The sequence below is a fragment of the Alligator mississippiensis genome, chromosome 1 (assembly GCF_030867095.1).
Source record: "Alligator mississippiensis isolate rAllMis1 chromosome 1, rAllMis1, whole genome shotgun sequence".
NCBI lineage: Eukaryota > Metazoa > Chordata > Crocodylia > Alligatoridae > Alligator > Alligator mississippiensis.
The window spans coordinates 179,251,408-179,271,524 of record NC_081824.1 but is presented as its reverse complement, the minus strand read 5'-3'; the positions used below and the strand labels follow the sequence as shown (position 1 = coordinate 179,271,524).

General features: G+C 46.5%; 1 protein-coding gene across 2 annotated transcripts in view; it reads right to left on the bottom strand.

The window, feature by feature from the left end:
- The window catches only part of ITPKB (inositol-trisphosphate 3-kinase B), a 96,573-nt gene that overhangs the window by 55,152 nt on the left and 21,304 nt on the right, over positions 1–20,117 (bottom strand). Inside the window, exon 3 of one of the 2 annotated variants that reach the window (XM_006272616.4) lies at positions 18,690–18,764. The exons of the other annotated variant lie outside the window; for it this stretch is intronic. Coding sequence (XP_006272678.1) covers positions 18,690–18,764 — 75 coding nt within the window. The remainder of the gene's footprint in view (positions 1–18,689; positions 18,765–20,117) is intronic. 2 annotated transcript variants of the gene reach the window in all.

Genomic DNA, 20,117 nt, shown 5'->3' with positions numbered 1-20,117 from the left:
AAATGCTGAGCATCTACAATTCTAGCTGAAATCCAAAGCAGCCACAGATGTTCGCAGCCTTTGGCAAAGCAGCCATTTGTACATCTTAAGATGGACACAAAATGGAAGAATCCCAAACCAGTAGGCATGTTAGAAAATGTTGCTCTGAACTTCTGTCTTAATGTTCCCTTCCATAAAATGAGAGATTATGATGCTCACTTAAACAGCCCAGACAAAAGCAATGTAAATATCTGTTAGTGGATGTTTATTTACCTAGAACTGTGAAGTTTGGTGTTAGCCATAACCATGTCTTTGGCACAGGCCCAGGTTATCTACTATGCAGTGATTTGCTGTTGATAGTTCCATAAAATTTCCACCAAAATGTGTCCACCTTGGGTTGTGACCCTCACAATGTACCAAGGGTTAATACAATCACCGTGGGGAAAAGTAAGAAACACAAGGCACTTGCTTTGTCATTGAAACAAGTTTATCCACAATTGTAAAGGAAAGGGGCAAATAAACCCAAATCAAGCCACGTTTCACTGGAATGAAATATTTATACTTTGTGACTTAAAAGTGTAGTGAGAGTCTGGCAGTGTTTTACGTGCATGAATTGTAAGTAGGAAGGATGGCAGATTGCTTGATCCAGGAAGATCCTTTTCTGGGAATAAAATATGCCTGTATTAGTATTGTGAAAATGCTTAAAGTAAAAAGGAATTAGTGCTTCACTGGACTATGTCCTGTACAGTACTTTAATAGAAAGACCACCCATTGCCCCAGGGAGTTTGCAATAGCAGCACATAACACCTAGTGAAATGTGTGTGTTTCAGAGGTAAAGAATTCGCTCTTCAGAAGTATCTTTCTGAAGCTTCAGAGACCAAAATCAATGCTGGCCAATCTAGAGAGGGAGTGACTGTCACTAGTAGAGAAATTAGTTCAAGTTGGAGACAGAATGTTAACAGGAGTCCCACAGAAAAGACTCATCATTGATGCCAGTGTAGGCATGAATTCATGGTTCATTGATCTGCTGTGCAGAAAGGAAGAAAGAGGGCAATACATTTAAGACTGGCACAGTTCTTAAAAGAAAAAAAATCCAAATCGGTGGAAACTGTGCTAGGTCCCTGCTAGCAACACCCCATGTTTGACACAGTGGTTGCAAGTGAAAGTCTTAACTTCCACACCTATAAGGACTAAACATGTCAGTGTACTTTCATTGCAACCTTTGTTATTATTTGATCCAGGTGGGTGGGGAATGGTGTGAACTTGGTTCCTTTAAGTAAAGCATCTTGTTTATCTTCATCTGCTCCCCAGATGTAGAAGGCTGAACTGGGCTAGAAGAATTTAACTCAATGTATCAGATGCTAACTACCATTCACAGAAATGCAATGACACAGTCATAGGCTTAACAAGTCCTATAAAAAATCCTGTTAGAAACAAGATATGGGCCCATGCCCTACAGGTCAAGGCTAAGTTAGATCTTTCCCAAAGTTTCATAGATTTCATAGACATTAGGGCTGGAAGGAACCTCGCAAGCTTAGAAGTGTCTGGATGTAGACTGTTGCCTCAACCTTTTACAGAAAGAAGGGCCTATTGTAAAATGTGTATTAAACCCAAACTCTCTCAAATTTTGAGAGTGTCTAGGGCTTAGTTCAACCCATTACAACCAGCTACAAAAAACAGTTTTGGAACTGAATTTCCCCAAAAGGAGCAAAACAGAAAATGAGACCTGATTGTTTTGTAATCAGATAAGCACAAAATGAGGCTTCCAGACAACATGTTCTGAGAGTTCTTAGGATCGTTGAAAAGTAGGGCTGGAAGGGACCTCATAGGGTCATCTAGTCTGGCCTCCTACTTAAGGCAGGATCATCCCTGACTAAACGATCCCTGCCAAATATCTATCTAACCTGATTTAGGAAGTTTCCAAGGATGGAGATTCTGCAACTTCTCAAAGTAGCCTATTCATTCCTGACCATCCTCCTAGTCTCCAACCTAAATTTCCTCTGCTGCAGCTTGAGGCCAGTGTCCCCTGTCCTTCCCCCTAAAGCCACAGAAAAATGCCCATCTCCATCCTCTCTATAATCATGTCAGGTATTTGAAGACTATTATCACATCCCCCACTCCCCAGGCTAAATAGCTCCGATTCTTTCAGCCCTTCCTCATAAATTTTGCCTCCCAGGCCCCTGATCATTTTTGTTATCCTGTGCTGGACTCTTTCCAAACTGCCAATATCCTTCTTGAAGTGTGGAGCCCAAAACTGAACAGTACTCCAGGTGAAGCATCACCAGTGCTGAATAGAGCAGAAAAATCACTTCCCTTTGTTTGCAAATGACGCTCCTGTTAATACAACCCAGGAAGCTGTTGGCTTTTTTGCATCAACAGCACACTGTTCACTCATATTCAGCTTATGGTCTATTGTAACCTCCAGATCCTTCTCTGCAGTACTACAGCTTAGCCAATTATTCCCCAGTCTGTATTTGTGCATGCAGTTATTCCATCCCAAGTGCAGGACTTTGTACTCGTCCTTGCTGAATTTCATCTCACTGATCATGGACCATTTCTCCAGTCTATCCAAGTCATCCTAGATTTTAAACCTACCCTCCAGCACAGCAGTGGGCAATTATTTGAGCCCGTGGGCCACATAGGCAGTTTTGGGGAGCTGTTGTGGGCTAGTCAGCACTGCTCCCCCCACCACAACAGCTCACTAAACCTGGAGCCCACGGGCCCTACGGCTCCTTTCTGCCACTGCCACCAGTGCCCAGTAGCAGCTGAGCACGCAGCCCCAGCCCCCGCCCATCCCAGACTCACCCCAACTGGAGTAGATGAGCCGAGACCCAAGCTCACACCCCATTCCCAGCCCCATCCTGCCCCACGCCTGCTGGACCTTTCTTGCTGCAGCTGCCTGGAGCTTATGCCTGGGCTGCCCTGTGGCTCCTCTCCACAGTCACCGCTGCCCTGCTGGGCAGGCCAGAGGCAGCACTGGTGGTGGTGGTGATGGTGGCAGAGAGGATCTGCAGGGCAGCCTGGGGGCGAGGTCTGGGCAGCCACAGCAAAAAAGGCCCAGCAGCAGCGAGGGGGGATGGCCACTTTTCCCGTGCCCAGCAGCAGCTTCTGCCTGCGTGCTGCTGCTGCTCATCGTGGGTGGGACAGTCTGGAGAGGGGCAGTAGTGGGCTGGGGTTGGGGTTGGCTGTGCAGGTCCCCACCAGTTTCTATGGGGCTAGGGTCAGGTTTGGGGCCAGCAGTGGCAGCCAGAAGGAGCCGCGGCTGCCTAGAAATGGAGTCCAGCAGCAGAGCCACCTCAACTCCACTGAATGCCTGCAGGTAGCAGAACATGTGCCATGGGCCAGACGGTGCTTGGACCAGTCAGGACTGAGGGACTCGCCACAGGCTGTTTCAAATCCCTCTGTGGGCTGGTTCTGGCTTGTGGGCAGTATTTGGCCCACCCCTGCTCCAGAGCGTCTGCAGTTCCACCCAAATTGGTATCATCAGCAAGTTTGTTAAGTGTGGACTTGATCCCATCATCCAAATCATTCATGAAGATGATGAACCAAAGGACAGATGCTTACAATATGGCATCTCCTCTGCTCTTGGCAGGTTCACTCAGATGGATTGTGGGATCTTAAGTAAATAATCCATCCTGGCCTCAAACACACGTTCATGACCACTTTTCCTACCATGTCCATTGGCCCAACTAGTCGACATCTTCCAAAAGTTGTCGAGACAACAAGCCTCAGGCTAGATATCTGGTTTGAAATGAAACACGAGACATTTTGCTTGGTTGTGGATTTTCTAATGAAAGCCACACACCCGCCATTGCTAACTACTTTGCCAACCCATGACTGACCAGTTTAATGAGAAGACTTGTTTTGTTTTGTTGGTGTAAACCAATGGATTTGGCTGTTGGTTTAAACATTCAGCAGCTTCTCCCAGCTCCCACAGTTAACTGTTTTCTTGCTTTGGTCTCAGTTATCAAAGAATCCTGTAATGCTTGTCATTTGAATGAAGCAAAAAGCAAAAGCAGATTACCCTCAAGCAAGACTTCTGTGGACTTCAGTGGGAGTTTGTCTGAGTAAAGACAGAAAAAAAAATGAATCAGGACTTCAGGATTTGGCGTACAGGCTATTAACAGTGCAGCCAGTGTAGTGAGGAAGAGGTCAGAACATTCACCCCTGGGTGTGTATGTGTGTATGTTAAAAACACTAGAGCAATTTTTCTGTTGCAAAGAACTCAGAAAAAGCCCAACTGAATTTTTTTAATGTTATGAATTCTGATTTGAAATCTGAAATCTCTGTGTTCATCTTGTGAATCGTGTTTGCACACTTAGTGCTAGCATTGCACTGCACCTTGCAGCACTCCCAAAAGGATCTCAAGGCACCCCTCAGTGCCACAACACCCTAGCTGAGAATCACTGCTCTACAACATGGGTTTGGTGTAAAATGTCTACACATCCCTTTCCTGGCCCCATGCTCCCCCATCAGTCTGGACTTTCAGCTTGAACTTGCACAAGTCATATTTTTAGCTCTGGGGTTTGATGGTTCAGTTCCTGATGCTTGCCAAGACCGTGGCTCTGCCATGTGTGCAAATGCACAGTCTAGGTGCATGCATGTGAGTACATTCTACAGAACGTGTGGCACTTCTGCGTTAAATCGTTATTTCTCCTATCTCTTGCTACTGCAGCCTGTTACGCAGCTGTGTAAAGAAAGCAAGGCCACAGAAAGAAATAATGTTAATCTCTCGTAACAGAAAGCAGCGTTGTTTCATTTTTTTCAGGCTCCCCCTTTTCACCTCAAGCTGTTTACAATTAACCACACTCATAAAAGGCTCTTCCACCTTATATGTTGCTGCACTTCAGGTCAGTTCAAAAGGGCTGCAAGACACATGCAGATCTGAAGAGGAAACCCGTATGCCCCAGTTTACAGGTTCCACAGAGATGTTTTTATCACTTCTAACATGCTTAACTTGGCGAGCTGCCATCCAAAGAAGGAAGCACGCTGTAGATCCCTCTCTTCTCTTGCCTTTGGAGGGCATGGGCTCCCTTGCAGGCCAGGCATTGGGTGCATTTTCTTACATACAGCACTCGAATGTGTGCATTTCTAGTTGTGCAGAACATAGTTGCAGTTCCAATATTAGACTATTGGAAATAAATAGAACTTTACCCACCTGCCACAGCAGCAGTTATTTCTGAGGGGGTTGGCTCCTGAAGAAAAGGGAGGCTGAAAGCCAGAGCACAGACAGATGGAGGTAATCACTGTAACCAGTTGTATGCAGCTCCAGGCTCAGCTTGACACAGAAAGGGGTTAAACCTTCAGTGGAAAATCTGCAGAGTACCACCTGACTCACCTCTAGGAAAGCGCTGTAGCTACTTATCACAGGGGAAGAGCCCTCCAACTGAAGCAGTGTAGAGCAGAACACAAAGAGGAGGCAAGAGAGATGACTTTTATTCTACAAGCAATAAAACGGATGGATGTGTGTGGGTAGCAAAATGTTCGGAAAGTGCCTGTGCAAGCAAGTCAGACTGCGGGCTGGCAGAGCTGGAAGTTTGCTGGGTTGCCCAGGGCAGCAGAGTCGGAGGTCTGGCTTTTCTGGCCGTCCTCCTGAGGAAAGAAATTAAATCTCTTGCCAGTCAGGAAGGGGAAGCCCCAGATCCAGAGCCAAACGGAGACCTCCAGGGACGTAGCTGGTGAGAAAGAAAGAAACTGCCGGCAGAAGCAGGTTTTGCTGCCCCCAGGAAAATAATGCCTAGTGTCTGCCTGAAGTTCTGATGGAGACTAGTTATTGCAAACTTTATTTCCTTTCTCTGAGGACATGGAACTGGGAAGGTGCCTGCACCAGGGCTCTCAGGTTATTTTATATCCCGTGCTTCATGGGGTAGATTATCTCAGGCCAGTAGAAAGGCAATGAGATTGCTATGCCCAGAGGGCAGAGGGTACTGTTGCTATACCATTCCTTCTTTGTCTACATTTACAGTGACGTGTGCTGGTCTCTGGAACACTTTCATGTCCTAACAAGGAGCCAGAAGGAGCCTTATTCTGCAACCTGGCTTGTCTAACCTGTATAATCTAACTCACTCAGGGGAGTCTGGATGAATGTTTGAAAAGCACTAAGCATTATTACTGATCTACTGAGTCTCAGCAATGTCCCTTAGTCCAAAGAGTAATTAGTTCCCATCCTGGGCCTCTCCTAACTGCCAGCTTCAAATGGGCCTGAATAAAGATAAAAAAAACTTTTGCATCAGTTGTTATTATTTAGATTTATATTCCACCCTATCCAAAAAGTCTTAGAGCTACTGAACGCATTTTCTCTCGCAATGTGCATCAGGGTTTCATCAACACTCAGCTAGAAATATACATGGCATGGCCCAGTATAAAAATTTAGGCCCTGATGCAGAAAAGCATTTATGCATCTGCCTTTCTGTAAGGAGAAGTTTCGCTGTAGCCAGAGGTAGCCCTGATGACGTCATTGGGATTGCTCATGAACTTGATGGTAAACATGTGCTTGATGACGTTCTTGGATCAGGGTTTTATTGTAATTAACCAACTGTAGTGCCAAGATTATAGGATCCTGGTTACTATAAAAAAAAGTCAAACAAGACTTAGGGATAATTAGCCAGTGTCTGTAGGTAATGGTTGAGCGTTTATAACTCAGTACCATTTTTGACAGGTGCCTGGAGATATCCTGGCATGAAAAGACACTATACACAAGGACACTAGAATTGCTGCAAGTGACCCATTTTTGACACACACAACCCCTAAGCACAACACTAATCTTTCAGGGCCAAGCCATCCTCTTATCCTTCCTAGCCTTGTCATGTCCATTCTTTTGGAAGTTAAATTATTCTGTGAATAATTTAGCCAGGCTCTAGACAATGTGGTAGACCACAGGTGTCTATAAAATCCAGCTGTGGTGAAATGTCAGGCTACTGATTAGTCAAAGTCAACAGACACACTCACAGGACTGTTCCAATTTCAATACAATATAGAGAAGAGTAAGACTATTGGGACAGTGTGCACATTGCCATTTCCAGTTAAACCACTCATAAGATAACCACAGTTAAACCCATGAAAATAAAATTCAGGTCTGATTCATTTCTTTTTGCATAAATAAATTAATTAAAAATACCAACCTTCTAATACATGCTCACCCTCCACACAAATACAAGCTAGATCACCTTGTTTTCTCATGTTTCGCTTACTTGTAGTTGTGATAAAGCATCACAGTGACATAGCCTCTCTAGGCAAAACTGCAGGAAAAGGGTGGGGTTTTCTCACTGACTGGAGCCGTTACCTATTTATGTAACTGTTAAAGACTTTGGCCATATCCTCAGCTCATGCAAAGCAGAGCCCTCAGTGGAAGTGAAAGAAGCTCTGACAATTTCTACCAGCAGTAGACCTACCATCAGCCTAAAATGCCCAAGCTCCCTCTTCTACAGTGACTTCAACAAAATAGTCATTCCAACAATGCTGTAACCCAAAAGGATGTAGCTGTAGGCTCATGTGGTTTTCTAGCCTGAGCCATCCCAACGGTTTTTCAAGCCCAGGATCCTGGGTCCCACCATGCTCAATACCTATGAGGCTAGCCCACTTGCCAACAGGAACCCCTCAGGCAGGATGGTGAATTTCAGGCCCACTTGGGGCATCTAGTGTTTTTTAGCTCAGAACACATGATCCAATTGGCCCTTCTAGCATTAATATCTATGAATCTTTAAATACCTGACATTTTAGAGCAGGGGTGTCAAGCATATGGCCCATCGGCTGAACTCGGTTCACAGAGCCTATCAGGCCCATCAGGCTACCAGTGCAAGTTGGGGGTGTTGCTTGCCCTGAAATTCTGGGCACTTTGGCCCCACCGGCTGTTACCATTGGTAGTGAGCTTGGCTCACTACTCCCACCTCCTGCTCCTTTCCCCCAGACCCACTGCTGGTGTCAGATCCCTCATCACTGGACTCACTGCCATGGTAACTCCCCACCACAGCAGCCACCCCGATCCCCGGACTGGATCAGGCCCACGAGAAACCCTGAGGTCCAGATCCGGCCTGGGGCCACAGGGAGTCTGACACCCCTGCTTTAGAGGAAGGTGAAGAAAAAACAAAGAGCCTGATTTTCTTTTACCATAAGAGCCACCAATGAACATGAGTCACCCATGCAATGTCGCAGCTGGTAAAGCAAACACAACTCTGGCCTGCATCCATAGATGCTTCTCAAGCAGATCTCAGGATGTCATCCTCCTGCTGTACTTGGCCTTGGTGAGGCCGCAGCTGGAGTACTGCATCCAATTCTGGACTCCACAATTTAAGAAGGAGGTTGAGAAGCTTGAGACAGTCCAGAGGAGGGTCACGTGCATGATCAGAGGGCAAGAGAATAGGCCTTATGATGAAAGGCTGAGAGCCATGGGACTCTTCAGCCTGGAAAAGTGCAGGCTCAGGGGGGACCTGGTGGCTGTTTATAAGTATATAAGGGGTGTACATCAGGATCTGGGAGAAATCCTGTTCACCAGAGCACCCCGAGGGCAGACAAGGTCAAATGGTCACAAACTACTCCAAGACCGTTTTAGGCTGGACATAAGGAAAAACTTTACTGTCTGAGCCCCCAAGGCCTGGAACAGACTGCCACCAGAGGTGGTGCAAGCGCCTACTCTGGACTCTTTTTAAGAAACATTTGGACGCCTATCTTACTGGGATCCTTTGATCCTAGCTGACTTCCTACCCCTTGGGCAGGGGGCTGGACTCAATGATCTTCTGAGGTCCCTTCTAGCCCTAATGTCTATGAAATCTATGAAGATCCCTTTATATCTTTCCAGCAATATAAATGGCCTTGACAGTGGTATAAACTGCAAACACTTAAAAGGGCTTTACACAGCCAAAGCAAAATAGAGGAAATGAGAGCCCAGCCCATAATCCATATACGCATTTGTTCTGCATTGCCTATGCTGTGTGAAAATTCCTTCTTGAGTCTTTCAGATGACTGCTGTATGACATGACCTGAAACACACAATTTCACATCTTAGACGGCACACTGCAGAGTTTGTACATGTCTCCAGTCTTCTTTTTAAATCTGAACAGCTTTTACTCCAGTTTGTGACAGCCTGTGGCTGTGAGCTCCACTGCCTGCCTATGGGTGGAATGAAAAAGTATTTTCTTGCATAGGGCTAAATTTACTCCCTTCTCCTTTCACTGAGTGATCTATTCTTGTTGTACTACTGGACCAGAAAGGAAGGAACTGATCAGTTTTCCCAGTAACCTTAAACATCTCCTTCAAGTTACATTTTCCTTTCCAGGCTCAATAATCTTACTTCTTGAAATATCGCCTGCATATAAATCCTACTTTTCTTTTAGCCATCTTCATGATCAGGAGCTTTCCAGTTTCTCACTATCGCATACCATGGTTTTGATAGACAACATTTCTGAAATTATATTTCACACTTGTGCACACACACAAGCACACATACGCACACAGATGCACTCACAGGAACAGCTGTTTCAGGCAAAATAATGACAACATTCCCCTGCAAAGATGTATATTTTGTTTTTGGTACTCTCCATAACATTTAAACACCGACCCAAGTAACACCACAATGGTGTTGTTGTCCTATCAGTGGTGGCTGAGTGGCAGAGTTTCTGCCACCATGCAGGAGAGCACCCTTTGAGTCCTGGCTGGGTCAAGTAGGGGTGAGTATGAAGTGACATGGGGGGGGGGGGGGGAAATTGGAGGTCGTCAGAGTGGAAGGGGTCATTCTGTTCATGGGAAAGTCCTGGCTGTTGACCTTGCTATAGCTGCCTTAGTGGTTTGGGTCCTCAATCTTGGTCCAAAAGATTAAGAGTTCAAGGCTGGTTGTGTGCCCAACCCCTCCCCCCCTTTAGACAGCAACCATGCTTTTAAAGACCTTGTGCTTGTCCTGGCTGTTTGGCCTAAGGGTGTGTGTGCTAACTCTGGGGCCGAAGAGTTGCAAGTTCAAGCCTGCATGTGTGCCCAGACTCCAAGCTGGATCCCCACATCCAGGAATTGTTCATCTGATCAATACCCCATGGTCCTCATCCACATGGGAATGAATGATGCAGCCAGGAGCAGCCCAGACTACGTCATGAGAAACTACAGCTCTGGGGGCCAAGCTCAGAGAGACAGGGGTACAGGTAGTTTTCTCTTCTATTCTCCCAGTGAGCAGATGCAGACAGCACCACAAAGCATGCATCGGTGAGGTCAACAGGCAGCTTCAGAGCTGGCATTACTGGGCGGGCTCTGGGTTCTTGGACCATGACCCACATTTCCGCACAGAGGACATGCTGAGACAGGATGGGCTTCATCTCACCCCAAGTGTTTTTTCTCCCAGGCTGGCTGATCTCATACAGTGAACTTTAAACTAGGTTCGCTGGAGGACGGGGATGTAGAGGAGCAAGAGGAAACTTTGCAATTAAGCCAGGTGACACAAGCGGGTAATACCCAGGTAAGTGACAGGGGCCAGGGCAGGCTTAGGCACAAGGGGGTGGCACATGCACCCCCAGGCTCAAATGCCTCTACACAAATGCTCGAAGCATGGGGAATAAGCGGGAGGAACTCGCCCTCCTGCTAGCTAGCAAAAACCCAGACCTAGTGGGGCTCACAGAGACTTGGTGGGATTCTACGCATGACTGGGCAGTGGATATTAAGGGCTACAGGCTGTACAGGCAAGACAGAGCAGGAAAAAATGTGGGGGGTGGAGTGCTCTAGTTAAAGAGCAATACACATCCTTTGATGATCAGGATGGGGTCAGAAGAAAGGGCAAACTAAGGCGCTCTGGGTAAGAATGCAAGGGGGTCATGGGGAAAGGGACTTGATAGTGGACATCTAGTACAGACTGCCTCACCAGGGGGACGAGCTGGACCTGGAATTCTCAGGTCAGCTCATGGAGGCTGTAAAGTCAAGGGATGTGGTTGTCATGGGTGGCCTAAACTACCCAGACATCTGCTGGGAGGAGCAGTCAGCCAGGTCTGACCACTCATGTAGGTTCCTAGCCAGGATACAGGACCTCTACCTAACCCGGGAGGTGCATAGTCCCACCAGGGGAAATGCCTTGCTGGACTTGGTCCTTGCCTTGCTGGACTTGGTCCTTGCCACAAGTGACAACCTGGTAGGGGGTCTGCAGGTACTCAACCACCTGGACGACAGTGATCATCACCTGCTGGAATTTACTATCCAGTGCAGGGCAATGAAAGCAAGCAGTAAGCCAAAAGTCCTTGACTTCAGGAGGGCTGACTTCAGTGAGCTAAGAAGGTTAGTAGGAGAGGCATCGGGGTCTTGGAGCTTCAATGAGATGGGAGTCCAAGACAGATGGTTCTTCCTCAAGGAGACAATCCTCCGAGCTCAAAGGGAGTCAGTCCCATTGCGCACCAAGGGGGGCAGGAGTGCTAAAAAGCCCCCATGGCTCAGCAAAGGCATCCAGGAATGCCTGAAGGGAAAAAAGGAGGCGTACAAGCAGTGGATAGCAAGGGGCTATCACCAAGGAAAATTACACCTCTGTTGCTCGTGACTGCAGGAAGGCTGTTAGGAAGGCCAAGGCAGAGATGGAGCTAGGGCTAGCGACCAGAATTAGAGATAACAAAAAGTCCTTTTTCAAATACACAGGGAGCAAGAAGGCGGCACCGGATAATGTAGGGCCCCTACAGGACAGACTTGTCAATCCAGTGATTGCAGCAAACAAAAAAGCTGACCTCTTTACTGAATTCTTTGCCTCCGTATGTCTGAACACGGACTGGGACATCTCCCCCACTAGGATTACGAACAGACCCAGGGGAGGCACCGCCATGCCTAGGGTCAGGGACAACCTAGTTAGGGAATTTTTGGAGGGGCTGGACATATTTAAATCAGCAGGTCCAGATGCTCTTCACCTGAAGGTGCTGAGGGAATTGGCAGAGGTCATAGCGGGGCCCCTGGCACAGCTATATGAGTGTTCACGGGGCTCTGGCCAGGTACCAGAGGATTGGAAAAGGGCCAATATGGTCCCCATTTACAAGAAAGAGAGGAATGAGGACCCTGGCAATTATAGACCAATCAGTCTCACCTCAGTCCTTGGGAAGACCTTTGAGAAAATTATCAAGGAACACATCTACAAGGGCCCAGCACTGAAGGTAATGCTAAGGGGCAACCAACATGGGTTCATTGAGGGCAGATCCTGCCTGACTAACCTGGTTTCCTTTTATGATCAGGTCACAAAGTCCCTGGACGAGAGCACTGAGGTGGATGTTGACTTCCTGGACTTTAAGGCGGCCTTTCACACTGTTTCTCACCACATTCTCTCAAAAAAACTAGGGGACTGCGGCATCAATGCCTAAACAGTCAGATGGGTGGCAAACTGACTAGCTGGTCGCACCCAGAGAGTGGTGGTGGATGGGTCATTTTTGACCTGTAGGGATGTGGGCAGTGGAGTCCCCCAGGGCTCAGTCCTGGGGCCTGTACTATTTAACATCTTAATCAGAGATCTGGTTGTGGGTATGGTAAGCACACAGTGTCATCAGCAAATTTGGACAAAGATGTGGGGCAAGGTGGGCACGCTGGAGGGGAGGGACAGAATCCAGCTAGATCTAGACAGGTTACAGGGGTGTCCAGATGAGAATAGGATGGAATTTAACAGAGACAAGTGCAAGGTGCTGCATCTAGGGAGAAAGAACCAGCAACACACCTATAGGCTAAGGAACACCACACTTGTCAACAAAGAGGCAGAAAGGGATCTTGGAGTCATTGTTGACTCCAGGATGAACATGAGTTGCCAATGTGAGGAAGCGGTTAGTAAGGCTAACCGCACCTTGTTGTGCATCTACAGGTGCATCACAAGCAGGTCCAGGGAGGTGATCCTTCCCCTCTATGTGGCATTGGTCAGGCCACAGTTGGAGTACTGCATCCAGTTCTGGGCACCGCACTTCAAGAGGGATGTGGCTAGCATTGAGAGGGCCCAGAGGAGGGTCAAGGGGCAGCAGGTCAGGCCCCATGAAGAGAGGCTAACGGGCCTGAATCTATTCAGCCTCCACAAGAGAAGGCTGAGAGGGGATCTGGTGGCTGTTTACAAACTCACCAGGGGGCCAGCGGAAATTGGGCGAGACTGCGTTCCCTTGGGCACCACTGGGGGTTATTAGGAATACTAGCCACAAATTGTTAGAAAGAAGGTTCAGGCTGGACATCAGGAGGCATTACTTCACAGTTTGGGCTGCTAGGCTTTGGAATGGACTCCCAAGGGACGTGGTACTCTCTCCTACCTTGGGGGTCTTCAAGAGGAGGCTGGATAGATATTTGGCTGGGGTGTTATGACCCCAGCACTTGTTCCTGCCTGGTGCAGAAGCTCAGACCTGATGATCTGTTTAGGTCCCTTCCGACCCTAAGCACTATGATACTGTGATACTATGATACAATTCCTCTGAGATTACTTATTTAAACATATAATAATGCAAGTGGAAATAGAGACTGTAGCTTCCCCACTCTTTTTCCTGGGCATTGCCAGTAGGTGGCAAAGGGACTTTATGATCTGAGAAGAGAGCACTGGCCTCTGGCCTACCTTCAGATCCCCTACATTATGAAAGAGAAATAAAACAGATATAAAGTGCTAAGAAAGTTAATAAGATAAAATTAGCACTTTCTGAGTCAGCAAATCAGGTGCCCCTATCTGATTCTACATTGATCTGTACCTTGTATGAGTGTATACCCTACCCTGGTGTAAAGTGAGCATAAAATGGAAAGGAAAAGATTTACACTCACTACATGCCACGGTAAATGACTATGCAAAATGTAGAGCAATAGAGAACTAAGTCCCCTCAGCCACGGTGTACTGCCTCTACTGAGTTATGCAGTTAAATGGCTTTATAGTTAGCCATGCACATCTCTATCACAGGCTGGACTCTTGACAGCCCTGCGCACTGGTTTGCATATCCTTTTTTAAGTCTGTTGCACTGCTGTGTACCCCTACAATTAATGTTATGGACAATAAAATGTACTATATCCCTGCAACCACACTATAACCTCTCCAGCAACTTAAGACATATTGTAGTGTTTTCTTCACTTTTCCTTTATCTTTCTTTCCCTCCATGTATATTTCCCCTTTCCCTTATCCTTTTCCACGCCTTACTCCCATATACTCTCTAGAAATGCACCATTTACCCTCAGGAGTATAAGCACCGCATCTTGAATAACTCAGCAAAACTGTCAGCTGAAGCCTGTCTGATGTGCCTTCATTTCTCAGCCCATGATCCAAGGTGGAGTTTGCAAACTCCAGTAGTTAGAAATCCTTTTGTGACTTGTCACCATCTCTCATGCGGAATCACAGAGAGGGAATAAACATGGAGAATGCATGATTTCATGTTAACTTTTCTAACTATTATATCAAAGGCCCAGAAAATGAACAGTGAAAGAACATAATAGCTTAGGAAAAGCACTAAACAAAAGATGCACTATCCAAACCCAAGCGTTGCATCTGCTTGACAGTGTCATGATCACTAGATTTGAAAGTAATTATCTTCCACTTAAATAGTAAGTGATGAAAGTTCAACAAAGCTCCAGGAGCATGGGAGACTTTCAAATCTACTACCACAATGAAAAAATTGCCACTTGCCCTACAGAGGCATTTCACTTTTTCTCAAGTTAATAGGAAAGGCTGAATTAAGTTCTGAATCAAGCTTCTCATAAAGCAAGAGCTTCTCATAAAGCAAGCACCTCTCAGGGTGCCACAGAATGTCAGTGAATGAGGGACAGGCTCAGACAGACTCAACAAGGATTTTAATAACATTGTGTTGATGGCATCACATTTGCAGGGACAGTTTTAAAGATAAGAGCCCAGTGAGCAAAGGAACAGAGGAATGAATGGTAAGGATGAGCAGATTGTAAGTCGGGAGCTGGCCTGGGCTGATGGAAATCTGAGCAAAGCTGCAAAGAGGTAGACTGGCTGGTGCACATGGGAAGCAGCTGACTCCTTTTCCAAAACTGGACTGAGAAGGCACAGCTTTATGGCAGGGTCAGCCTAGTTTGGAACAATGTTCTGAACAACTTACTTTGACTAGCCAGGCTGTGGGCATCCTCACTGCAAAACCAGACCCATCTTATTGTTCCCCTCCCTGGTTCTGTACTTGCTCACACATGCTTGGGGGAGCACTGGTTCATTGTTTTTTATGCTGTGACACTGAATCATTCCTTCCCAATCAGCTGTATCAGATGCAGAAGAGTTTTCTGGCGTTTAGGGGGGAACTAAGGGAAGGCAGTGACTAGATGAATACCTGTGCTCAAGTGATATAGCCTACATCGTCACTGTAAGGCGGGAAGATTCCAGTCCAAGTTAAACAGCCCAGGGTTCAATGAACACCCCCAAACCTCTCCAAACCCAAGTAAAAGATTTCTGCGTGGATGGAAAGGTAGGGGGAAGCTGGGCTAAAACCCTCTGGTTTACAGGATTTTCCTACTGACTCAGGAGTGGGCTAGCAGCCTCCAAATTGGTAGCACAACCTGCATCAGAACCACTGATAGGAATGATCCTGCCTCAGGCAGGGGGCTGAATTAGATGACTTCTTGAGGTCCCTTCCAGCCCTACTGCTCTATGATTTACAGTGTCAAAAACACACATACCGATAAGCTGAGGGGAAGGAGGTGAAATCACAAAGCCTTGCTCACGAGAGGCCAGTTTTTCACAGTTAGAGGTGCCCCTGAATTTGCATAGGCTGAGCTGGTGCAGACAAACCTCAGATGCGTGCACGCTGAAGCTGGAATACACATGCGTGGGTGGCCATTTATGCAAGTAACCGCCACAAATGCAAAAAAGCATGGGATTTGTGTGCAGACTTCTGCCGCCTGTACGCAGAGATTAGGAGGGTGTTCGTACAGTTAGCTTTGAAAAGTAGATTCCCTGAGAGTGTGGAGTATCCAGGGTTCCTTCTTTGCATTTATTTTAACAATCTGCTATCAAGTATCCTTAAAGCAGTTTTAAAATCCCACTGTCTTGGACTCTATTGCCTCTGCTCTCCCTCCCCTCCCCCACATACAGTTTTTCCACTGCCTCCAGTTGAATTTCTTCTCCCACTTCCTCCCTTTCTGCCCCTAAATTAGATTTTGCTTTCACTCCCATGTCCTTCCCTTCATTTCCCCCACCCCCGGTTTGCCCTTCAAAGTTGTTCCTTCCTCCCTCACTCCCTTTGCTTGCACTCCCCTTGCTCCCCCCACCTGCTGCCTGCCCACACCCAACACTCGCACACTGGCATAAAAGCACCGCACATACATACATACACCCACGCACTCACTAGGCCCAACCACACACATGTGCATTGACTGAGCTCGCCTGCCTGTTCTCACATACAACCCACAGCACCAACTCACTTCCCCTCCAGCCCCAACTACTCACCCAAGCACCACCAACTCACTCATGTACGCCCCCCACAAACCTATACGTCAGCTCCTTCACTGCTCCACACAGCAGTACGCCCACCTGCTGCTCCCACAGTCATCCACCCACTTACTCATTGTCCCCATAGCCACCAACCTGATTAGTCACTGCCCCCCATAGCCGGATGTTCTCTCTATCACCCCCCACCCCGATCACTTCCTCCCCACCACGTATCTTCCCATCCCTGGACTTTCAGGGCGGATCTGTAGAGAATCCTTAACATAACTTCCACAACAGAGATGTTCCAGCCTCTCGAAAGGGAGGCGCTGCAGCCAGGAGTCATGGGACTCTTAACATGCATAAGCAAATTCCACAATGGCTTAACAGCTCACCCTGGCTAAGTACAGGCAGTCAAAAAGCCCAAGGCTAAAACAATTAAATCTTTGCAGGTTAGTCTAAGCTGTGTAGATTGAACCAATAAGCAAGTGAACAGACATTCACTTTTGATTCTGGAAATGCAACCACATTCCTACAGTGGCCCAGGCCAGAACAGAAGCCAGAGGGCACTAAAGCACACACCCCTGCTCAGCTGGAGCAGACAGTTTGGACTAAGGCTAGCCCACCCACCCTGTGAGGCAGCTTTGCGGGGGAGGTACAAAGCATCCTGGGCTGCTGTGGGACTGAGTTAACTTGAATCTAGAGGGGATCTGGGACAGAAGTTCAATAAACCAATTTAACCTAAATCAGTTAAGTCTGATACTACATCCATGCAGGTTTATCTTAAACCGGTTTGGGTCATTTTGAAAGTGGTTTATGTGCACTGAACTTCAGTTGTGTTACAGATTTGAACCAGTTTCTGATCACTTGTACCAGTTTGTGTGTAATTTCTGCCTCTAGTTCCTGTCACTTTCCTCCTCTTCCTGCCACCCCAAGGATTCCTCTTGCACCTGCCCTGCCCCTGACCCTCCCACTTGCCCCTTCTAGCAGACTTCTTTTCCATCCAGCATTGATATACCTCCTCCCAGATCTGCTTCATTTCTCCCACTGAAGGTTTCCGCATCCTCCCCTGACTCTCTATGTAGTGCCACAACCAACAACTTGGAGGCCTATTAGCATTTGCTACCCATGTCACCTATTAAAACATCTCTTGTATTTCTACTCTATCCAGGTACTGCGGAGAGTTATATAAATGTGCCATATTCAGCTGCAATCAGGTTTATGGTCTGGGGCCAATAGACAATCATCATGCAGGGCCCGCTGTAATGCTGTACTGTGAACTGAGGAAAATTCAAAGGTTGAGGCACTGTCATTCTTCTTAGTAACTGAACACAGAAGCAGCTTTAATGTGTAATGTGGGATGAGTCTCAACATCTGTTTTTCAATGCAGGGCACCCACCTAATGCTTAATACTGTGGGATCATCCCACGTTGGTCTGTACTTAAAAAGCCATTTGAATGATTTGGGGCAAGGCAGAATCATCTTCCCATGACAAACTTCACAGCAGTTTGGACTTCCATCAAAGTTAATGTAGATTCTGCTTCCATTGACATCAATGGGGACTTCTAACATGATTTTAAGTTACAGTGGTACTGAGCAGTGGTAGTTTCATATGACACTATCCTCATATTATGTCATAATTATACTGAGACAAAGCCAGAGTCTTTTAGGCAAAAAGGGGTAACAACAGCTGGTCAAATTTTTTCCACTAAAACTTCTTTTGGGCAAAAAGTTAGGTTTACAACTATTTCATTTTTTGTGTAAAGTGCCTATTTTCCACAGAAAAGGCTGGGGAGGGGGTTGGGAGGGGCAGGGGGGACACATCTAAAAAACAATATGCTTTTAGTTTCGTGATGCCCTTTGGAAGCTCTATCTGCTGTCTTCATTCTCCTATACTATACTTTCCTCACAAGACGGAAGACCATACTGCATCATGACACCAAGAGATCCCAGCGTCAACAACACCCCACCCCACTGCTAAAAAAAACAACAGGGCGGCATACGTGGCCACAGTGTGCACCATCAGAAACTAGAGTCTGGTGAGACAGATCCATGCTCTGGCTGCTGGCTAAGCTACAAGCAGCCAAACTGCTGTTGCTGCTGTCCTGGGAGGCAACCAGAACCCCAGGTAAGGCTGCTGGGACCAACACAGGTACTGGCCCCAGCCTCCCCTACCCACCCAGGTCTATATGACACAAGCCAGAGGGCATGTGCAGGGGAACGCCTGGGGACAAGTAGCAAAGGCACAAATATGTGCCACTGCTATTTGTCCTGAGGGAAACGCAGGCCCCTGCATGTGCATGCTCGTGGGGACATGCCCTTAGGGTCCATCAAAATCAGCTTCAATATTCCTATCTTCATTATATAAATTGGCATGGGAAGTGCTGCAAATTACCTGAGCTTGGTCTTCTGCAGTGGTGAGTTGCTGTGAGGCCTGATCCAAGGTCTGTAGAAAGCAATGGGAGTTTTTCTAGGGAAGAGCAAATGAGAAGACTCCTATTGCCTTCAGTGATATTTGCATCAGGACAAAAACATATATCATACAAACAGTCCATAAGAAAAGCTGTTTCATTACAGGGGCAGTGGAAGACACAGCCTGCCTTGGAAGTGAAAAGCAACGTCCCATCTCAGAAGAGAAACTACAGTAATTGCAAAATAGCAGGCTGCAGTTTGACAAAATGATCTCAGATAGTTTTTTCACTGACTTGACAATACTGGTTACTCAAACAGCTTCTCAATCTACTTTCTGTTCTACGGGAGAGCTCAGCAGTTGTGTTAAGAAAAAGAGGGAAAAGAAAGCTAAATTCTAACTTTGTGTTGGGATGGCCAGAAATAGCTGTGATGAACAGTTCTTCTTTTGTTCTAAAAAAGTAATCTTGAAAGGTGTCAGATTGCCAGCCCTAAAGTCTGAGCTCTTCTATGTATGAAGACACCCAGGACAGTGTGGCCTGTTGTCCCATCCCTATACTGAAGAGTCAGACTCTGAGAATAAGAGGAAAGTTCAGTCATCATGGCCCACTGCACCCTGAGCCTTTCTGGGATGCGTCTGTTGAACAGAGCTCCAAACGTGTTAGTTGTGGTGGTAGATTTTGTGATGTTGACATCTCTCTATTCTTGGATGTGGGAAAATCTGTTCTTTTCAAACAAGCCATCAGTCCTCATTTAGCTTATCTGGACCAAACTTTAAAGTCTCTATTCTGTCAAAACATCCACTGAAATCAATGGGAGATTAGACTAAGGAAGGATTTTAAGGATTAGGCCCTATAAAGTCAGTCAGCAAATACAAATAGCAATTTAGCCATCTGTATAATGCTCCGAGACAAAACTTGTTCAGAGGCTAACATCCAAGGAATCCTTCCACAAGGACAGAACTAATGTCTGGGATCTTGCCTAAATCCTTGAAATGCCTTCTGATTATGTATAAAATAGAAAATTATGTAGTGGGAATTTATATCGGTTAAACTCTGTACAAGAGGTAGTTGGAGGCTGTTCCTTCATTCCCAACAGATAAAAATTAAAGATATTTTAATTCTGTTGTTGTTTTTGCCTTCCTTGGCTAATGATATTATCTTTTGCTTTTCAATTTCAAGGATATTCCACAGCTGAGTACATAGAACAGTGATTCTCAATCAGAGTGCCACAAACCCTGGGATGATACTAGATCCTGGAGATGTGTGAATTGTGTGAAGAGATAAGCAGACAAGTGCATGCTCAGGCTTGTCCCTGCCTGAAACAACCCTTACCCACAAGTGCCTGGCCCCTCTGCAAAGAGGTGAGCACTGTAATATATGAATCCATTTTTGAAACTGGGTGCCACTCCATT